The sequence below is a fragment of the Fusarium coffeatum genome (assembly GCF_003316985.1).
Source record: "Fusarium coffeatum strain FIESC_28 chromosome Unknown BRIP53273_contig_15, whole genome shotgun sequence".
In the NCBI taxonomy this organism is placed as follows: domain Eukaryota; kingdom Fungi; phylum Ascomycota; class Sordariomycetes; order Hypocreales; family Nectriaceae; genus Fusarium; species Fusarium coffeatum.
In genome coordinates, this window is record NW_022157813.1 from 81876 (window position 1) to 102842 (window position 20967).

At 47.4% G+C, this 20967-nt stretch overlaps 7 protein-coding genes across 7 annotated transcripts; 3 read left to right on the plus strand and 4 right to left on the minus strand.

The window, feature by feature from the left end:
- Window positions 1-1325: 1325 nt before the first annotated feature.
- Window positions 1326-2066, minus strand: FIESC28_00593 (uncharacterized protein; the record flags this gene model as incomplete). The annotated part of the gene is made up of 1 exon (XM_031154744.1): window positions 1326-2066. One exon carries the CDS (start codon window positions 2064-2066, stop codon window positions 1326-1328), a length of 741 nt encoding a protein of 246 aa, XP_031021187.1.
- Window positions 2067-4200: 2134 nt separating this feature from the next.
- Window positions 4201-9069, plus strand: FIESC28_00594 (uncharacterized protein; the record flags this gene model as incomplete). The annotated part of the gene is made up of 1 exon (XM_031154745.1): window positions 4201-9069. One exon carries the CDS (start codon window positions 4201-4203, stop codon window positions 9067-9069), a length of 4869 nt encoding a protein of 1622 aa, XP_031021188.1.
- A 285-nt stretch (window positions 9070-9354) lies between these two features.
- Window positions 9355-11859, minus strand: FIESC28_00595 (uncharacterized protein; the record flags this gene model as incomplete). Its single annotated transcript, XM_031154746.1, has 2 exons — window positions 9355-11004; window positions 11053-11859. The coding sequence occupies 2 exons, from the start codon at window positions 11857-11859 to the stop codon at window positions 9355-9357; spliced, it is 2457 nt and encodes an 818-aa protein (XP_031021189.1).
- Window positions 11860-12598: 739 nt separating this feature from the next.
- On the plus strand, window positions 12599-13723 carry FIESC28_00596 (uncharacterized protein; the record flags this gene model as incomplete). The annotated part of the gene is made up of 3 exons (XM_031154747.1): window positions 12599-12821; window positions 12863-13232; window positions 13285-13723. The coding sequence occupies 3 exons, from the start codon at window positions 12599-12601 to the stop codon at window positions 13721-13723; spliced, it is 1032 nt and encodes a 343-aa protein (XP_031021190.1).
- Window positions 13724-14717: 994 nt separating this feature from the next.
- FIESC28_00597 (uncharacterized protein) lies at window positions 14718-16204 on the plus strand (the record flags this gene model as incomplete). The annotated part of the gene is made up of 3 exons (XM_031154748.1): window positions 14718-14827; window positions 14873-15310; window positions 15358-16204. The coding sequence occupies 3 exons, from the start codon at window positions 14718-14720 to the stop codon at window positions 16202-16204; spliced, it is 1395 nt and encodes a 464-aa protein (XP_031021191.1).
- Window positions 16205-16322: 118 nt separating this feature from the next.
- FIESC28_00598 (uncharacterized protein) lies at window positions 16323-17441 on the minus strand (the record flags this gene model as incomplete). Its single annotated transcript, XM_031154749.1, has 1 exon — window positions 16323-17441. The coding sequence occupies one exon, from the start codon at window positions 17439-17441 to the stop codon at window positions 16323-16325; it is 1119 nt and encodes a 372-aa protein (XP_031021192.1).
- Window positions 17442-18211: 770 nt separating this feature from the next.
- Window positions 18212-18805, minus strand: FIESC28_00599 (uncharacterized protein; the record flags this gene model as incomplete). Its single annotated transcript, XM_031154750.1, has 1 exon — window positions 18212-18805. One exon carries the CDS (start codon window positions 18803-18805, stop codon window positions 18212-18214), a length of 594 nt encoding a protein of 197 aa, XP_031021193.1.
- Between the last annotated feature and the right edge of the window lie 2162 nt (window positions 18806-20967).

A 20967-nucleotide genomic window follows, 5' to 3' on the forward strand; every position in this document is an offset into this window, starting at 1 on the left:
TTAAAGGCAGGAGCAGGAGCAGGAGCAGAGTAGTGAATGGAAGGATCAGAGTTTGGTTTCCAAATAAACATTCATTGTAAATTTTGATCTAGAGTAAAGGTATGCGTTGCGTAAAACGGTTTATTGCAATCGTTAAATTCAATTGCGCTGAGCGTTTTCTGCTCTGGAGCTCAGAAGCTTCCACGAAGCTCCCTCCCGATAACGGAGTGGAGTACAGTGAAGCCCTCATATATAGGTTCTACCTGATCCTTGTCAACACAAAACGCCGTCATCGTATAGGGGTCAGTACATCAGTTTGTGGCTCTTTCGAAGCACTGAAAACGCAAGTTCGAGTCTTGCTGACGGCAAACCAATTATTCTTTTGCACTTTTTGTCAGTATCTGTATATAGCTGAATGGTGTTGTTAGTTTTTGGTGGTGAGGAATGATGACCGACTGCCCCTCCATTATAGTAAGCTGATGGTGGGGGAGAACCGAGCTGCCGGTCCTGGATCGACAAGCTCTTCTTTTTTTAGCCGTTCTCAAAAGCTCCATGTTTCTCTCGCTAGAGAATGGATAATACGGAGAGTTAATGTGGTTACTCATTTGCATACAAACAGAGTTGCACCGGTGCAGAACGGTATGCCTTCAACGTTTGACATCTCCAGAACTGTAAACCCAAAGCTTCAACATAAGTGTTAGGCGACTCTTGAATGAACTATATAAGGCAGGCGCATATCTAACACGACAGTCAGTGCACAGCGCCTCTGCCTTTATCAGAACACAACAATACGGCGGGGCACAAAGTCGTCTAGTAGATGGGAGACACAAATGCATGCGCCTTGTATTATCACCGCAACAAAAGATAAAATGTCCAAAAAATAAAAAACTGATTTACAAGACAGGCAAAAAGAGAATTTCCGTCTGAAAATCAAACTTGACGATTTGCCGTCAGCAAGACTCGAACTTGCGTTTTCAGTGCTTCGAAAGAGCCACAAACTGATGTACTGACCCCTATACGATGACGGCGTTTTATTGGTGATTGACAGCAGAAATATTCTAACCTATATCCCCTGCCTCAGTCCCACCATCACCCACAGTGATGAACATCGCGACATGGGCCTCTTCTTCACACTTGCACAATGGTTTGTCTTTGTTTATGTTCCTTGTTTCTATTCATTATCAATTTGGGGGTATACTCTATATGTTCTGATTAAGTCCTTCTCTTCCCAATACCTGTTGTCTATTAATCGTGATGCCATTTCCCGTTTCTTCGTTGAGCGCTGACCTGCAGCACTCCCTCCCGATCCAACTCTTCTACATCCATTCTGAGTTTACAATCCGAATTCAGGAACCGTGCCAGTAGCCTCGGTCCTCAGCATCGTCCCTGACAACCTGGAGCTTCTTTACGGTAAGCTCATTTACCAAAGCTGACTTGTCCTCATGGTCTCGTAGGATCTCCTGAACCAATTGCCAACTTGCGTGGAACAACTCACTTTGAGCCGCAACTGTCTTGGACATCTGGTCGATCATTGCCTCACCAGCCTCAATAGGGCCTCGGGCTCTGCACCCCCAGTCGTTAAGTACGCGCTCACACTGCACACCGTGAAAAGCATTGTGCATCTCCCGGCGAATCTGAATATCGTCAAGGAGCTGAGCCAGTTTAGCTTCTAGGGCGACGATGAGACGACCTACATGCAGGAGATTGCCAACAGCCCCATTGAGGTGCGGCGAGATGCTCTCCATGTGTGGTATACCCGTGGGAAAGAGAAGATCGGTCACATCCAGGACTGGAGCCCAGCTCTCAGGTTCGTCCTGGGCGGGAGGCAGGCTCCAGATCGAGCTGGTGCTTGTCTTCCAGATGTTTCGCCGCCGGGGTCGAGCCTGGACATAGCGATGAAGCTCGATAACCTCATTGCATTCGTGGATGTCAGGACACCACTTCATTTTGGCGGTCTTCATACAGCAACCATGATCATCGCACTGGAGCCAAGGACGATCAAGATGCTCGTTAGAACAGGTGCATGATAGGGTATCTGTAAAGGGATCCGAGTAAACGGTAATTCCGCTGGAGATGACTGGGCGCATATCGCAGCGTAGTGTGTGAGTAACTACTCGATAGCACATGTTGATGGTGTTGTCGTTCGTTTTCTGCTGTTTGTTGATACTTGGTCGATAGCTCAGCTTGCGCTGATGATTTAGTTGTGTTGATATTGTCGTAACGCTGGTTTAAGCTTCAGATTGCGGTTCTGGAGGCATGACTACGACAGATATATACTGGATCTGAAACTCTCGAACAGAACCACATCTGAATAGTGGACTGTTGACCCTTTGTTCATATCACGAACAAGGTGTATGTAACTAAACTTTCAGTGAACAAGAGTGATGGTTAGACAAAGGCTGAAGGCGTTGTTCACTCACCTCTGGCATGTTCATCAGTCAACAAAGACATCTATATGTGAACACATTGTAGGTTCTTTGAGCATACTATATATCAATGTTATGTTCGCGAATTGTTTGCTCTGAACCTCCATGATCTCTATTCTGTGCGCAACTCGACTCTAATGTTCACTTTGCCAGCCATTATTTTGGCAAGCAATAACAAAGAAGTTAAGATACAAGCATAATGGGCAACATCAATATCTAGAACACAAACAATTTGTTGCCAAAGCTGGCGATCAGATGACTTTTTGGACGTATTCGTCTGGTTACTCCGTCGGTATCAGCCTTGAAGTAAAGATCAGTACGTCTTACACGGGACAATGATTAGCTTTCCATCTAACGTTAACATAACGGGGACCAACAACGGCAATATTGTAACTTTTAGCGTCGCCGTGATAGGCATGGAATTCGTAAGGCTAAAATACAATTGTGATACATGAAGTGAACGAATGCAGGTATGCTTGGGAAATGTAGTGCGACACGCAATTCGAATATCGAGGCAGTGCAAGTCAAATTTCCTACCAGTTATCATGCAGCCAGCTTGGCAGTAAGAGAGCTTAAGTAGAATCTACCTATTATATCAACTGGAGGAAATGTCGACCAGTAGATACTTTCCAGAACAAGAGTAAATTCGCTATTTGTCTCCATCACAGTTCCATAACTCTCAATTCCTTCAATGTGACTCTAAACACTCTGGTCGGGCGAAGTCTAGGCTAGAGCAATTAAAGTATGAACGCCAAGGGCTTGGACGCGACGCTACAAGGGTTGCAGCGCTGGGCTGACAGCATAGACATTGTCATCGGCATGATTTATGACCCGATTTCCCGACATGGAATTCAGGAAATCCGGAGTGGACTCTATCATGCCATTAGTTTCCCATTGGATGCTCAAGTTTTCCCCAGGATATCTCGACGAGAGTGACATTCTCGGTTATTGCCCCCAACTACTTGTCAAAAAGAAAGTACGTATCATAGATATTCCAACAGGAGGTGGCTCTGGTTTATATGCGGGTCCTCTGTCACACAGACGATGGATTTGATGGGTCTGGTATGGATGGGAGCAGTAAGCTCCGATCCTCCGACCCTCCGAGACAGAAGGAGATTGGGAAGCCTCCAAAGCATGAATAACTTGATGACTAGTAACGAGAAAGTAACATTATCGCATTCACTTTTGATTGAATTGTCGTACTCCGTATTCCTCGTACCAAACTTAATTGCACGGCCCGATCAAATACTCATCAGACGTCGTTGCATTTAAGATCCCGCCACACGCATTAGATCCAAGCCTCCAGTTACAGGGGTTATTCGTCTGTCTCAGCGCCTCCCCTAACTAAGTGGTCGCCTAATCGCGTAACGATCCTTTAAGGGAAAGGCAGTGTTGATGTAGGACTAGAGTAAAGACATGGCTGTACTAGAATCAACAAAAGTAGGCGAAACTCATGGCATGTCAGCTAGACTAGTAAAAAGACATATGAAGATGAAAACATCCATCTCTTTTCTAGAAAATCAGATTATACTTACTCCATTACCCGGTCCCAAACTTCCTTCAACTCCACCCCGCTGTTCCTTCCCCGAAATCCCTTACAGTAGCGCTTTACTTGTGGGCCCTGGACTGAGCCACTCTACTCTGATTAGGGACTACCTCGCTTGCTCCGACCTGATCTTATTAAACTTCATTCTTACACCGAGCTTTTTACAGGTTTCTTTTCTTCAAGTATTCCTTTTAATTGATACCCCTCCCTCGTGTACTCGTGGCCTCTGCCACTCTGTACTGGACCATCATGGCCTTCCTCAAGCAGATCGGGACCCTCATGGGGAAGAACTTCCGCATTCTTCTCTTCAGGCATCTGGCGCTATGTATTTGGATGGCCTTCATCTTACCTATCTTCCTGGCAGCTTTGTTTAGTTTCACCAAAAACCTGCTCGTTCCTCCAGCTAAGTTCGGAATCGGCGATGCTGCTCCTTTAATGCCCCTCAACCAAGCCATCGAAAAAGCAACCGGCAATGGACGTGAGAAACTAGTGCTGGTCAACAACGCCAACAACGATAGAGACATCAACCGCGTATTCAATACCGTGAAAACCCAATTCAAGGATGCTGCTCAATCTGCTGGCGTTGACTTTGAGGTTGTCCTTGTTGACAACGAGGACGAATTAACCACCAACTGCCCAAGTAATCTTAGAGGTGTGTCAAGGTGTTTTGGTGGTATCGTCATGGAGTCCTCCCAAGGTATCTGGAATTACACTATCCGTGCCGACGGAGCTTTTGAGTTAGCACCCACCAAGTTCCGTATAGACAAGCCCAATGATCAACAAGTCTATATCATACCACTTCAACATGCCGTCGACCAAGCTATCTTACGCCTTAACAGTTCGGACAGCACGGCCTTGGACAACGTACAGGAATGGGCTTATACCAGTATGACGCCAGAAGAACGCGATAGAGAGATTCGAAGACGGTTTCAAAAGTCGATCATGGGCTGGATGGGCGTGGCCTTTTTGGGCACTGTCGTTTGGGTCACCTACCATCTTACTGGCTTCATCGCTACAGAACGTGAGAGTGGAATGTCTACTCTGATCGATGCTATGATGCCAGTTCGGAAGCCTTGGCTCAGCATGGTTGCAAGAATCTTTGCTCACCACTTCTCATTCTCTCTCATTTATCTTCCCGCTTGGATTATTGGCTCTATTATTGTGCGCGGTGGTGTTTTTGCCAAAACCAGCGTTGCTGTTGTCCTCATATTCCACGTCCTCGCCGGTCTCGCCTTTTCTTCTATTTCTATGCTGTTTGCTTCGTTCTTCAGAAAGGCTCAGCTGAGTGGTATTACTGCTATCTTGGTCGTCGCAATCCTCGGCATCGTTTCGCAGGTTCTTACTCAACCTGGCACGGTTCCTGTTACTGTGCTATCGTTACTATTCACCCCATCTGCGTTTGTTTTCTTCATCGCAAATATGGCTCGCTTCGAAGAGCAGGAACAGCCGACCGATCTTTTGAAAGTGGCCCCAAACAGTCCTTCAGCTCTTCCCGGCATTGTGTTCTGGGTATTTCTGATCATCCAGATCTTTGTCTACCCGTTGATTGGAGCTTTTATTGAACATGCTTTGTTCAGCAATGACACTCCGGGCCGAAAGATTCTACAAAATCAGTCCGACATCGATCGAATGGGTAGCAACGCTGTTCAGTTACGACAATTCTCGAAGACATACAACCCTAATTTCTTCTCACGAACCTTCCGTAGGGGTGCTAATAAGAAACAGCCTGTTCACGCTGTGAGCGAGCTGGATCTAAACATTGGCAAAGGCCAAATCATCGCCCTCCTCGGTGCCAATGGAAGTGGAAAGAGTACAACGCTTGATGCCATCTCCGGAATGAACAAGTTGACCAGTGGATCGATCGAAATTGATGGCAGAGGCGGTCTTGGAATTGCTCCCCAGAAGAACGTGATCTGGGATGATTTGACGGTAGAAGAGCACATTCGAATCTTTAATCACCTTAAAGCGCCCAACGCCAGGGCCGACGCTAAACAAATCGAAGAACTCATCAGATCCGTCGACCTTTACCCCAAGCGAAAGGCCTTTGCCAAGACATTGTCGGGTGGACAGAAACGAAAGCTTCAATTGGGTCTCATGTTGACAGGAGGCAGTGCTGTATGCTGTGTCGACGAAGTCAGCAGTGGTATTGATCCTCTGTCCAGACGCAAACTTTGGGATATTATTTTGGCCGAACGTGGAAGGCGAACCATGATTTTGACGACTCACTTCCTTGACGAAGCTGACCTTCTCGCCGATCACATCGCCATCTTGTCCAAGGGCACTTTGCGTGCTGAGGGCTCTTCCGTCGAGCTAAAGGATAAAATGGGCGGTGGATATCGGGTTCATGTTCCCAAAGATATCGGTGTCGGTATTCGTGAAACTCCTGACGTTGACGGAGTCGTGAAGAAGGATGCATTCGACCTTGTTACATATACCGCGCCATCCTCACAACTTGCTGCTGTTGTTATCAAGAATCTTGAAGCTGCTGGTATCCGCGAATATCGGTTCTCCGGACCCCAGATCGAAGATGTCTTTTTACAAGTTGCTGAAGAGATCAGAGATGAAGAAGCTTTCCGTAACAACAACCAAGCCTTATCTACTCCCTCAACCGAAAAAGTGTCTTCAAAAGAGAACGGTAGCGAGAAGCAGGGCCTGGAGCTTACTAACGGGCAGCACGTTGGATATGTGAAACAGGCTATCATTCTCTTCCGCAAACGTTTAACAATTCTCAAGCGAAATCGACTGTTGTACCTGTTCGCCTTTCTTCTCCCCATATTTGCTGCTGGATTGACCGCAATCTTTGTCATGAACGAAAGCACGCCAACTTGCAACCCAGCAGACCAAGCCTCGCGAACCACTGATCGCGAAGACATTTTCAGCCAACAGGATACTGGCAAACAAATCTATTTCCTGGCAGGACCAAATTCAAAGCTTGAACAGTCTCTATCTGGCCTCGCCGGCCTCGGTTCTCTTCTTGGTGGAGGATCTGGAGCTTCGAGCTCGTTTAGCTTCTCCGAAGATAATCTCCTTAGGGTTGACTCTTGGCAGGAATTTCAGGATACGATCGAAAGTGACCGGAAGAGAATAACCACCGGATTCTGGCTCGGTGATGATACGCAGCCTCCTACTTTTGCCTGGGTCGCGAACCTTTTCATTTCGAGCCCTATCCAGGCGCAACAGATTTTGGATGTCTTATTGACCAACATCACCATCTCGACGACATGGAGCGACTTGGAAATTCCTATCAGCCCATCCACAGGCGACGCGCTTCAGATGATTGTGTACATGTCAATTGCGCTTTCAGTTTATCCAGCCTTCTTCGCTCTGTATCCGAGCAATGAACGACGAAGGAATGTCCGTGGTCTTCAGTACTCAAACGGTGTCCGGCCTTTCCCTCTCTGGATTGCATACCTCTTATTTGATCTCATTTTCGTTTTGTTCGCCACGGCCATTGCAACTGCAATTTGGGCTGGGGTGTCCAACATCTGGTTTCACCTGGGCTACGTTTTCCTCATTCTCTTCCTTTATGGAATTGCCTCAACCCTCTTTTCATACCTCATTTCTCTCTTTACTTCAACGCAACTGGGGACTTATGCCTGGGCTGCGGCGAGTCAAACCCTTGTCTTTGTCGTATACATCATTGCATACATGTCCGTCCTGACATACACCCCCGTCACCCAAGTCGACAGCAGCCTGCGTGTTGTGACCTTCGTCATTTCTGTGTTTGCACCCATTGGGTCGGCATTGAAGGCTCTCTTCATCGCCACAAACCTTTTTTCTACAGCATGCGAGGGCACTGAGCTGACGGACAACCCGAGTGGTATTCTTTACTACGGTGGCCCGATTCTGTATCTTATTCTTCAATCAATTATCTTGTTTGGCCTCTTAGTTTGGCTAGATACCGGATCAGCAGGAGCCTCGATCAGGAGCCTTCTCCTAGGGAAGAAGAAGAACAATGATTCAGACGAAGAACATGTCGACCAAGACATTATCGATGAGCGCAACAAGGTCATCAATAATGCAGAGAACGAGCACGGTCTTCGAGTTATGAATCTTACGAAGAGCTTCCGCAGCAATACAGCTGTGGACAATGTCACATTCGGTATCAAACGCGGTGAAGTGTTTGCACTTCTTGGACCCAACGGTGCTGGAAAATCGACGACTATTTCTCTGATCCGTGGCGACATCAAGCCTGATCGAAACGGTGGTGATGTGTTGGTGGAGGACGTCTCCGTCAGCAAGAACCTTCCCGCTGCTCGCGGTAACTTGGGAGTGTGTCCTCAGTTTGATGCTATGGACCAAATGACAGTTCGTGAGCACCTAGAGTTCTATGCTAGGGTCAGAGGCATTCAAGATGTGGAACACAACGTGAGAGCAGTCATGCAAGCAGTGGGACTGGAGTCTTTTGCTACCCGCATGGCCCATGCTTTGTCGGGAGGAAACAAACGAAAACTGAGTCTCGGAATTGCTTTGATGGGCAATCCCACTGTTGTTCTGCTTGACGAGCCTTCTTCTGGTCTGGATGCAGCCTCCAAGCGTGTCATGTGGAAGACGTTGGAAGCCACGGTCCCTGGAAGGTCGATTCTACTCACGACCCACAGCATGGAGGAGGCCGATGCACTTGCCGGCCGAGCTGGTATTCTCGCACGACGAATGCTTGCACTTGGAACACCAGATAACCTTCGTCATCGCTTTGGTGATGCTCTGCATATTCACCTGGTCTCTAGCACCGCCCCACGCACATCTGACGAGGAGATGGCACGGATCACAGACTGGATTCGCCAGACTTTGCCATCCGCCGATGTCGACGAGAAGACATACCATGGTCAGATTCGCTTCTCCGTCCGTGCTGCTCAAGTGCTCGCAGCCACTTCGGGCCGCCGGGAAGATGAGATCACCAGCAAGAATGAAGATCTCAGCCAGAGCGCTATTGGACATCTTGTTGTGCTGCTGGAAGAAAACAAGCAGAAGCTCGGTGTTGGCCATTACAGCGTTAGCCCAACGACTCTGGACCAAGTTTTCCTAAGTATCGTGGGTCAACACAACGTCAAGGAAGAGAACTCTGAAGAAAAGAAGGTTAGCACTTGGAAAAAGATTTGGAATTTTGGGAGATCATAGGTGCTTCCCTTTATTATCCTAAGCTTGGCAATTGCGATTATGTTGAATTATGATGGTGCAGTACAGGCTGTTGTGAATTGGCGGTTTGCAACGCCCTGATGGAATAGTTTATGTTTTATTCCGGTGGTTCGGGTAACGTTGAATATAGATTATGGCTAAATAGATTTCTGCACATCACATCTGCCATCATGCTCGAAACATGCACCAGGGATATATATGACTACCAAGGCCACTGTGATACATGGCATAACAAACGCCTGTGCTACCCATTACTCCTTCTATAGCCTAATCCACGATAAAACCTCCACCCATATCATCATCGTCGGCCATATCAAACTCTTCAGTAACATCACTCGGCGCGTCCTCAATCTCTTGATCAATCTGTGCCTCCTTAGCAGCCTTATCATCAGCCGCCTTCCGCTCATCAGCATCAACCCCACTCCAAATTTGTTCCCTGATACGCAACGCCATCAAAAACTTTCTCCATGTCTTCAGCGCACGGTGTCGTCTTCGCTCATTCTCTACCTCTTGCTCCAAATCGCCCAGACTGTCTATTATAGTTCGAATAGCTTCTTCGTGCTCTTTTGCGACGACGACGCCTGTTAACACAGCTGTTCCGTGGCGTCCTTTGAAGGAGAAGCCTGTTAGGGCGGGGGCGTAGTCGACGCCTGCTAGGAATGCTGCTCGTGCGGCGTGTTCGTGGACTATGTGTGCGCCGCCTGCTGGGATCATGCTTGGGACGTAGACGTCGATGTTGCCGAATTTATTCTTTGGAACAATACCGTTACGGACAGGAGGCGGTTCGTAGAGCTCGGTCTGATCTTCGGTGTAAATCGGCGTTCCCGCATCTCCTTCGGTATCTTCTTCGTGGTCGTCGTCCAGGGGATTCTTCGGTTTGGCCTTCTTCGGCAGCCATTTAACCGGTATTTCTAACGGTTTTACTTCTCGTCCCATGGAACGGTACCATTTATCTGCTGTTCTGGCTATCCGTACATCCCTTCTTCGATATATCTTCTCGAGTGGACCTCGACTGCCTGCTGCAACGGTTCCCGATGGTGTAGCGCCTGGGACAAGAACCTCGTTACGTCGTAGATGTCGTTCCAGAGCAAAAACGGGGTGGTCTTTGAAATCTTGCACATTCCGCGGCATAGGCTCTCTAGCCTCGATACCCACGAGTTCGTTATCCTCAATTTGATCGAGATCTGTCCGCCGCCTTCTGCCGTAGAGCTTCATGACCCTTCTCCACCATGCATCGCCATCCTCCGCAACAGTTTCAACTCTTGCTCTTCTCGTCTTTGCCGTGTAAGCTTTCGCATATCTCCTCGTAACATCTCTCGCAGTACCATCTGCATCGAATGCCACCACATAAGACAAAAAGTTCTCTTTATCGGTAATAGGAGGCTCCAAAGCTTTAGGCTTCCAGAACGTATGCGTGACAACTGCATCTACTGGTTGCCATTTTTGGTGTCCGACATCCAAAATCTCGACCCAGTATACCGGGTATGCTGACTCTTTTATTCGTTTCCGAGTTTCAAAAATAGGTTGTGGTTTTGGAGGTGATATCGTTGGAGTGAAATTATATGCTGTGGCATTTGGGTGGCCCAGCCTTCGACGTGCCGTCGAACCACCAGATGGTGAACCATACCCAGCAGTAGCCATTTCCTGGTACTTAGCCAGCGCAGCCTTTACTTGTTCGTTCTTCTCGGCCTTCGTCAGTCCTTTCTTGGGCTTTTGTTTTGGTTTCGGCATCGTCGGTGCTGAATTTGTACATGCCAAAGGCTGTAATGAGCAAACAAGTCGAGCTTGTACACCAACACCGCGCAACAAGGCGCAATACAATTGAGCTCCGACATCCCTGGAGCCTTGTAGCTTCTTTGCTGCTTCGCGAAAATCATCACGGTCTAAACAGCTTTCCATATCATCAGGTGGCTCATACTGCATGTCTGGTTAGCAGTAAACCAACGTTGGGGTAATTCTACATACGTCTTCCAACTGTTTAGGATCTTCCGCCCAGAGAGATCGTCGAAGACCCCGTTCATTAACTTCATATTTCGTCTTCCACATACTTTCGGCTTCTTTGAGACCCGTTTTCAGACTCTCAGTTCGCCCAAACTGTGGAAGATGCGCACCAGGCGTTAGATAGTTGACTGTCTTGTCGGTCAAATGAGGTCTCAAGAAGTCCTGAACTCTGCCATCGTTGCACCAATGATTGCGCCGTGCTGCATGAGCTAACAGGCATAGTATATGCGCTTTGTGAATGTCGGTCCGGATCTTGCGCTCTTCTTTACTTATTGGTTTGCGCCTTTCTACCGCCTTCTTTGCTTGCGCTGTGGATGATTGCTGGGCTGATAGGTTGAGTTCTAGCGATGTTGGTTCTTCTGGCTTATCTTGGAGAGGTGCTGTGAAGTCCACATCTTCGAACATGATATCTTCGTCGTCATCTTCGTCATCAGACTCTAATTCCATGGTCTGCATGGTAGGTTGTGGTAATGCGACATCTTCAAACTCAATATCCTCGTCCTCGTCTTCATCCTCTTCCTCATTTTCCTTCACTGCAGCTTGCGGTTCAGGCTTCTTGGGTGAAGGTTCAAGTGACTTTCTGACTTCTGCAACTGGTTTCTGAGGCGTAGCGCGACGCCGTTTCAATGGCCGTTCTGGTGATGACGGAACTCTTGGATTCACGCCAGCTTCAGCGAGCATATCCAGATAGATCTCTCCACCGGTTGGTTCGGCGGCAGAAGCAGCCCGACGGGCGCTTGACCTTGTCGCAGGGCGTTTGCGACCTACCATTTTAGTAGCATGTTGAGAATTGACTTATAGGGTGATTGTTTGGTGAGGGCGCAAACTTGTCGCAAACTTGGTGTGAGTGAGTAATTGCCTACTCTGGAACCGGTTGCGTCATGGGGGCCGCGCTGAAGATCGCGAGGTCACGTGCGTGTCTGACCCGGAAATAGCATCGCTTATCGACTCCAGGTCTTTGTTCTATATTAATTTCTGGAACATTGCTCTCTTGAGCTTCGTAGAGTTCATTGTTTGATAGACCAATTATTCTTTGTTTAATTTGACTGCTATAGTTCCGCCGAGCCACGGACGACTCGAGTCGGGATCAGTAATTCGAAAAATCCACTAAAGACGCCGAAGCCGACGGAGTTCATGTGTTACTAACACTCCCGCTCTATTGCTTACTCACCCACTCAACAAAGAAGTTCAGCTGCAACACAAGGGGACATCGTCTCAAGCCATCTTGCGATCACTAATCTTTCAGCAGAATTGCATCAAATCACTTGTCTTGAAGCTGTCACTAAGTGTGCTGATTATGCAATGCTCTAACCGGACTTCTTACAACTCTGGCTGGAAAGATGTGCTCTACCACGATAGCTTCAAGGATGTTGCAATATTCGCATTTGTCAGTGAGGAATTTGAATAGTATAAAGAAGAAGCATCATGCCAGTTTATACGATAGTCCCAGCAGAGAATCATACCTCATCAATACTATTTAATTAATTCCATTCTCCATATATGACCCATCATGTCTAACAAACCCATCGTCTTGGTGACTGGCGCAAATGGCTACATCGCCGGCAGTGTCATTGAAGCATTCCTCAAAGCCGGCTACGCCGTTCGTGGCACTGTTCGATCAAATGCTTCTGCGGATCCTCTCGTAAAGGCTCTTTCTTCATACGGAAATGATCTCGAGATTGTTCAGGTACCAGATATCATTGCTCCCGGAGCCTTTGATACCGCTGTCAAGGGTACGTTGTCAGGTTCATCTGTAACAAACGGTTTCTCACAGTATCAGATGTCCATGCAATCGCCCATCTAGCTGCTGGCGTGAGTCTGAGTTTCACAGACCCTGATCCTGTTCTTGAAGTTGCTATTCAAGGAACACTGGGTGTCTTGGAGTCTGCCCTCACTGAGCCATCCATCAAGTCGGTCGTCTTGATGTCATCTATTGCTGCTATTACTGGAATCGACAAGGCGCTTCCTCATAGATTCACAGAGGCCGACTGGAACGATGCTGCTTTGGCTGCCGTCAAGAAAATGGGCAAGGAGTCACCTGGTCCTCTGATCTACCTTGCAAGTAAGGTGGCTAGCGAGAGATCTTTTTGGAAGTTCCGCGACGAGAGGAAGCCTTCGTTCACGATGACTGCTCTTAATCCTACGTAAGTCTGGCTTTTCGGCTCCCATTTATATGAGATTCTAACAGTTATGTAGTTTCGTTATGGGACCACAGCCAGGTCTAGACTCGATCTCCAAGATTGGCGGCACGACCGCTTTCATCTGGCAGGTGTTTTCAGGCCAAGAGATTCCACAGCCCTTGACGCCAAACCCCAGCTACGTCGATGTTCGAGACATCGCCCGAGTTGCGGTGTTCAGTGTTGATCATCCTGAGAAGACCAACGGAGAGCGCTTTCTGTTGACATCAGGAATGGTTCCACCTCAGGCGGCGGCGGATGTTCTTCGCAAGGCTTATCCTGACAGACAAAACATCATCAAGGCCGGACAGCCAGGAGAGGGATACTATCCAGGTTACGTGTTTCCCGAGGAGAAGGTCCTTGACGCTTCCAAGACTGCCAAGCTAACGGGACAGGAGTTTTACCCAGTTGAGCAGACAATTGTTGATACAGCCAAGTCCCTGCAGAAATTCCTGTAGCATAGGTAGCTTAGTAGCTGGTAGGTAGATATAGTATTCCGCGAATAATAATATGTGTTTCCTTGGCAACATTCGTCCTCGTGCTGGTGCATCAAGTCAAGACATTTGCATAGACTCAATCAAAGGCTCGAGAAGCTTCTTATTTATCAAGAAGACGTCAATACCTCGAAGCTTAACGAACCTGATAAGAAGAAAGTGTTGTAGTTGGTAGGGTTTCTTGATATGCGCTACCTATTATCGGTATCGTCCCTGACCCACCCAACATTAGCGGGAGCGTTATGAATCCCGCGGGAAACCCATCGGTCCATTTACAACATCAACAATTACGCCGCGGAGAGATTCACCTATCAAGTTTCTCAATTGGAACTCAAAATATAAATAAGTTATGCAGCAGGAAACGCCCAATGCGCGGCCATATCGGTCTCACCTCCGACCGGCCTGCATCCCCTGTCGGAAACGCAAATCCCGCTGCCAGTCCGAGGAATCAAGTGAAGCATGCCTTATGTGCAGAGCTCATCGGACTGAATGCATATTTCCTCCGGAATCTGGAGGAAGTCAATTGTCGACTGCTAAACAAAGGAGAAGGGCCAAGAGAGACTCTCGGACTCCGAGAAATGGTAGCTTGGCTCCTGGGCCTCGAGCAGATGACTCGGTTATTGAACAGTCCGCACTCGATATAAGCTTAGACTCAATGCCGAGTTCAAGTCGCGGGCCTGATAATGGTACAATTGCGAGAAATGCGGTGCCTATAGCGCCGTTCATACCGAGAAGCGCAGAGCGGCCGCAACAACAACAAGATGCTGAACCAGAGGAGTCGCCGTTGGCGCTGGGGTCCAGTGACGAACAGCAACATAATCTTCATATAGTAGGACCTGCCGTAACATCAGATAACCAAGTCTTATCTGACTATCTATCTGCGATGCCCAGTTCAGCACGGGGATCACGAATTGTGAGACCAGTTCCAGGAAACAGATCTCGTCCTGTCCTGTTTACCATGGTCCAAAAGAGACCAGTAGGCTTGGACTCAAATCAGAGTTTCCCAGAGGAGAGACTCCAACTGATTGAGAAAATACTGGAGCCTTTCACCCGTGATCTTATAGACGTGTAAGTTAATAGTCAACTTCCGGTGAGCATGCTAACATCTTCTAGATATTTCGAAAAAGTCAATTCTTCCTTCCCTCTACTTGACGAGGTCCATTTCCGTAAACAGTACACAGAAAACAAGGGTGGAATATCCCCTGCGCTATTAAGCTGTCTGTACGGTCACGCCATCACCTTCTGGAGTAGCTCTCCTGTTCTGGCTCGTTATCGGCGTCCTGATGGACGGTTCATATGGAACCTTGCTACCGAAGCTATATACTCACAATTACACAGGTCTCCTGGGTTATCGGTGATAGAGGCCGCTATTTTGAACATCGGTGGCCGAGAGGTTACTGCACTTATTGGCAATGGAGTTTTGTTCGCTTCATCAGTTGCGATGGCGCATTCGCTGGGGTTAAATCATAGTCCGACGCAGTGGGAGATACCACAGTCGGAGAAGAACTTAAGGATGAAGATTTGGTGGGCATTATTGATTCACGATAAATGGTAAGTGTCAGTCTCTATGTTCAATATTTGGACTAATATTGTGGCAGGCTGAGCTTAGCCCATGGAACACCTCCGTTGATCTCTACAACCCTGAACGATGTCCCGAAACCTCTAATAGAGAACCTCTGCGAAGAAGGCGCATCTTCGGACAGAGTCCTCAAGTCTACTGTATACATCGCCCTTGTTGGGTTGACCGATGTTCTAGACTTACATCTCAGACACGTCCATCAGCTCAGGAACGCCGACGAAACTAGAGATACAACACACTTGGAGCTAGCATTGAACAATTGGGTGGAAGATCTAAGCGACGATATACGCAGGGTCGTCATTCGCGGAACCAACCTGAAGATCCCCGGAGGTGCGAACTTGCGCTTGTCGTATCTAACAGTCAGACTCTTATCCCAAAGAATCGAGCTCGAATCCGAAAAGCGCATTCGCGAAGCTGGCGACAGCCGTCTTCTAAACCGCTACATGCAAGCCCGCCGAACCGCAGAAGACATCCTCATCCTAGCACAAGAGTTAGAGCCAGAACATCTCTCCGACTTCTGGCTTCCCAGCAGCGCCTTTGCATTCTCCACAACAGTCAGCTTCCTCCTCCGCTGCGCTCTAGAAACAGAGAACTCAACATCAGGACTTGTCCAAAGTTCCTCCTTGAAAATTGCTTCTGATCTGTTGTCTACCCTGCGTTCACATAAGGAGAAGTTTGCTTGGGATCTTGGTGATATCTGTTTAGCGCAGCATAGTGAAGTTGTGGAAAAGCTGCTTGCAATTACGCCGCCTGAGGATCCAAGTGCGGAGGAACCGCAGGACTTTTCGAGTTTCTTTATGGCTGATGATGCGTTTATGGATCAGTTGTTTCCGAGTTTGTGGGATCCGTTGCAGAATGTTTGGTAGTCACCTTTTCCGCAGCAAACTTGGTCAAGGGAGGAACGGGATATGCCCAGCTGGTGCATCAAAGAGGTCCAATACTCCATAAAAACAAACAAAGGATCTGCAGAATAAACTGAAGCTCTTAACCCTCTTGTAGACAGACCCCGGAGTCCAAGCTATCCCTCTTCCCCTTCTCATCACCCTCTTCAATTTCCTGAATAAAAAGACCCTCCAGCAGGAGCAAGCTCTCCTCAACCTCCCCCTCTTGTGGATGCAACGTCTTCCTGTCAATAGTTCCCTCTATATACAATTCTAGACAGCGACCACATGTGTCTCGTGCGTACTTGATACAGCCACAAGTCTCACACATCTCTCTTCGTCGATGCTCTATACGTACAACGCTCATGGGACTTATTCCCATGCGCCATACACAGTGGTGGCAACGCATCTTCCATATCGTCTCAGGTGTTTCCTGGACCATGTCTATGTGCTTCTCTGTGAACTTCTTCTTGGGGTAGATCCTGCAGCATACGTAGCAAGGGAAAGCTGAAATCTTGTCAAACTTCGTGTTCTGAACATCTTTTGTCCATTTCTCGTGGACGTATTGGTATCGTGCATGTAGCGGGATCCATTGATTCGGCTTAACGGTATCGTTTAGCGTGCGACTAACTTGTGCGAGGTGCAGAACATCTGTGAAGCCAAGGAACGATGATATCTTGGCCAGGATGTGTACAGGGAGGTTCTCAATGCCCTGTCTTTCCCGTCGTGGTTTCGCACAGAGAGCTAACGCCTCAGCAACCTCAGCTTTCTTAGTATCAGAGTCAATCCTCTTTCCTTGACACTTCTCAGACTCAGTTCGATACTCTCCACAATTATGACAAAAGTAATATCTCAAATTTCCATCCGCGTCAGCAACTGACACTAAATGGCGATGCGTTTTTAAAGTCCCCGTACAGTCAAGACAGAACCTTGCCGACCAACTGATATCGTAGAAGCTATTCGTCTTGATAAACTTCTTTTTAGGTAGTAATCTCAGACAATTGCTGCAGGCGAAGAGCTCGTGGCCTATTTTTCGAAGGAGTCCATCGCGCTCGGTGACGAATTCGAGGGCTTCTTCGGCGCCTAAGATTGCCCTTGGGTTGAGGGCTCGGCGGAAGTGCCGATTTGTTGCTGCTAGTTTGAGAATTTCGTTATATGGCATATGCTTTGCTATTTCGAAGTGGATGTCGTAGGGGAGGGCTTGGAATACGTGTTGGGACATTTTGGCTGGTAGGAGGATCGTATAAGTCGTGTGAAAGATATCCAGATTCGTCCTAAAAGAATTGTTTATAATGAAGTTCTTCTAATCGATAGATAATGATGATTATTCTTTGATGATGTTCAGTATATCCTCTCCTAATGTCATCCTCATTGCCGTTGTTTATATAAGTGCTGTGTAAACTACCTAGGCAGGTTACCGTTTGAGTCACACAGCACACAGCGCAATTATTGGCTACTACAACTACAGGTGCCTGATATAAATCGCGAATCAAGTGCGATTCTGCCAATGGGAGACTAAGTCCCGTTCACGGTTCTTGGCTTCCTTATGCTGACGGTGGCTGGGGATCTGGACAATTAGGCAGATAGTGGATTAATGACAACTACCGACATCCTTCCTAGGCATATTCAAAAATCAACATGGTACTTTGGAACAAGAGATATTATATCATAAATTTGTTTTAGGGAAGAAAGCTGAGCTGGGAAATCAATTTGTGAGTCATTCGCTACGGCTATTGAGAGCAAAGGAATGTATGCGCCTGTATATACTTACTTGCCTCTTAGACCCAACTCCAGTCGCTGTCTGATTCTACTCCAGAGATACCTTATGTATCAAATTCTGCCAATCGCTCTGGAAGATCCTTATTGGTGAGATATTGTTGTGACATAGCCGGCCTCATATCGGAGATCTTGTCATGACTCACTGAAGTCTCAAGGCCAGCCCGTCAGATAATCGTGAGATCTCCAATGGCTTGCAAAGTGAGCTTGCGATTCTTAGACCATTTCCTCAGGGTCCAAATTGCCGGTATAGATCTTGTGTTCAGGATGCACAAACTGGCCCAAGGAACTCTCCCATCTCCAATCCTCTGGCAAAACCCAAGTCTCATTCTTGGCAATCCTCATCGCAAATCCCGTCTCACTATAGCCCAAAGCTACCAGTTTAGCGACAGACGATTCAGGAGCAGCTCGTGGATCCTTCTTGTCAGCAGCGAGGTCACCCTTTTTGGTGAGCCTCTTTCGGCATTTGTCGCAGTGAACATAGACAGAGAATGTCAATTTCTCTTCCGCGCAGTCAAGTCGGCGACAGCGGTTCTCGTTAACAAGTCGTGAGCGCATATGGTCTTCGAAAATGGCCCGGACGGCAAGTTCTCCTTGACGAACCAGGTGGTACACAACCCAGTTCTTCTCACCACCTTCAAGGAAAGCTTTGACGCCCTTTACACCCATCTTGAACTGACAAACCTCGCATACCTTTTGCTCCTGGTGGAAAGGGTAGTACTGGCAATGAGGGCACTTGCGCTTAGGTCTAGGTTGCCAAAGACTAGGGATATCCTCGACCGTGGTCGACAACTGTGAAGTAGGAGACATGATGATGGTTGTTACTCTGTACAAATAAGCAGTGTTATCAACAATTGTGAGAGACGAGGATGTAACGTCAAAATGTAAATGGCATTAGCTAACAAGAACTGGGTATATATAGTCGTAAATCATCATGTTCCCGCTGCAAGTGAACAAACGCATTGTGCATACTGAAATCCTGCGCAAATCAATGAATAACCTTCGTCCCCTTTTTTCCAAACAATGAATAACGCCTTTTGTCAAATTGATTGTCGTGAACAAAGGAATAAAATGTAGTGATCGTCGTAGTCGTTGTTCATCCGCTTCACTTTTTGGTCATCGTTCCCCTCTCTTCTTGTCGCAGTTCCAAGTCGTCATAATGTCGACTTCTCGTTTTCGATGTGCATATATTGGTGAGGCGCATAACTTGTCGAAGGAGTTACTGGTCGTATCGATTTGGGTCGTCGGTGGGCTTTAACTCTCTTGACAAGGGCGACAGAAATGACGCCCAGAACCATAAGGACTTCCACCACGAGAAGGCCGATGTAGACGATGTTGAGGATTTTTTGCTCACGCAGGTAAGCAAAGGTGGTCATACTGCCGGGCAGTGGTGCGGAGCTTGGAACGAGAGGCATAGCAGGTTTTGTGTCTGGTCCATTTGTTAGTGGCGAGACAATGAAAGAGGAACTGTCTAATACATACCTTGATATTTGACAAGTCTGCGAAATTGAAACAACTGAGCGATAGATCCTTTTGTCCTTCTCTGAGCGATAGAATGAAAGAGAGAATAAAAATTGAAGAATAAAGTGAGCGGTGAAATCACCAAGTGAGAGAAAAGTGACAAAGCCCCCAAAAACTGGGAATATGGGATGTGATGGGATGGATCCTTTTTTTGACCTGGGTCTCTTAACTTACATTAACTTAGTTTGTTTCCTTGGCGCGAAACAAAAAATAGTTATGGGATGGTGTGCTTCCCTTTCATGGTTAGATGTTAATGGCCTAGGGTTGCAAATTCGCTTCAATGCGGTCTGGTTCTGGTTGCTCTGCGTCTGGGGGAGGCGTTAGAACCCAAGTCCTGTCCTAACCCAACCGCTTCGCTTAGACCGCCTTGAAGCCCGTGATGGATGATGGATACGAGAGGGGCGTTCCCTCATGGCTTACCCGTAATCAATACTATGCAGTGAGATCTGTATATACAGTGCAGTTACTGTAACAATACCATAAGCTACCCTCAGATCGCCAGGTGTCCTCTTCATTCTTTTGAAACTCTCTCCTTTCTTCCGTTCTCGATTGAGATTGATGAAGAGAAAAAAGTCAAGTCTCGTCCGGTTGGGAACAAGGATTATCAAAACCCTGGTCTTATAAGTCGATCGCCAACCTGGCCGTGTGACCCTCAGCGCTTGTTCTAAGGAAGCGGGAGAGTGGATGTACTTGACCAGATGAGGAAGCGTTTAAAAAAAGAGTGGCGAGAGCTATTAATCGATGGAGGCGTTTATCGCGTGATGGTTATCCGTATTCTCATTGATACTGATGGTGTTTAGGTTACAGCCATGTTAATTCTAACGTTATTATGGCATGACCATTCCCCTTGCTGAAGGAGTAGTTGTCGCAAATTGATGGCGGATGGAAATTAAACGATTAAATTGAAGAGTCGCATTGGAAAAATCCATCAGCGCTTGATGGACAGGGGTTTGATGCGATAGAATGGAGACGTGTTAGTTGGCAATGACAAGCGTGGGCAGGGTATCTGTAAGGTAAAGGCGGTGATGAAGAGCGCATGGTCTGGGCCTTTTCACCAAATACACCAATTGTTGAGTGAATGAATGAAGAGTCTATTGATGAAACTATTCGCATTAGATGAATAGGACTCTAACGCTGATGTCGACACTCCTGTCCTTATGCGCCATGCATCAAACTGATTAATTTAGGGGACGGCAAGGTTCTGTACCTTACCCACAGGACGGGAACTATTAGCGCCCATGAATGTGCTAAACCCAACACATAAAAGGTCTCAAAGGTGTCACGTTCTCGAAATGCAGGCGCCTATCTGATGACCTACAGCATATAAAGGCAAAACACCATGAATGCATCTCAAGTACATACGCACATACGCGTGTCAGTACGCGTAGACAAGATATCTCATGGCAATATTTGTGGCTTATTGTTGAGGAGGCAACACCGAATAAACCCAT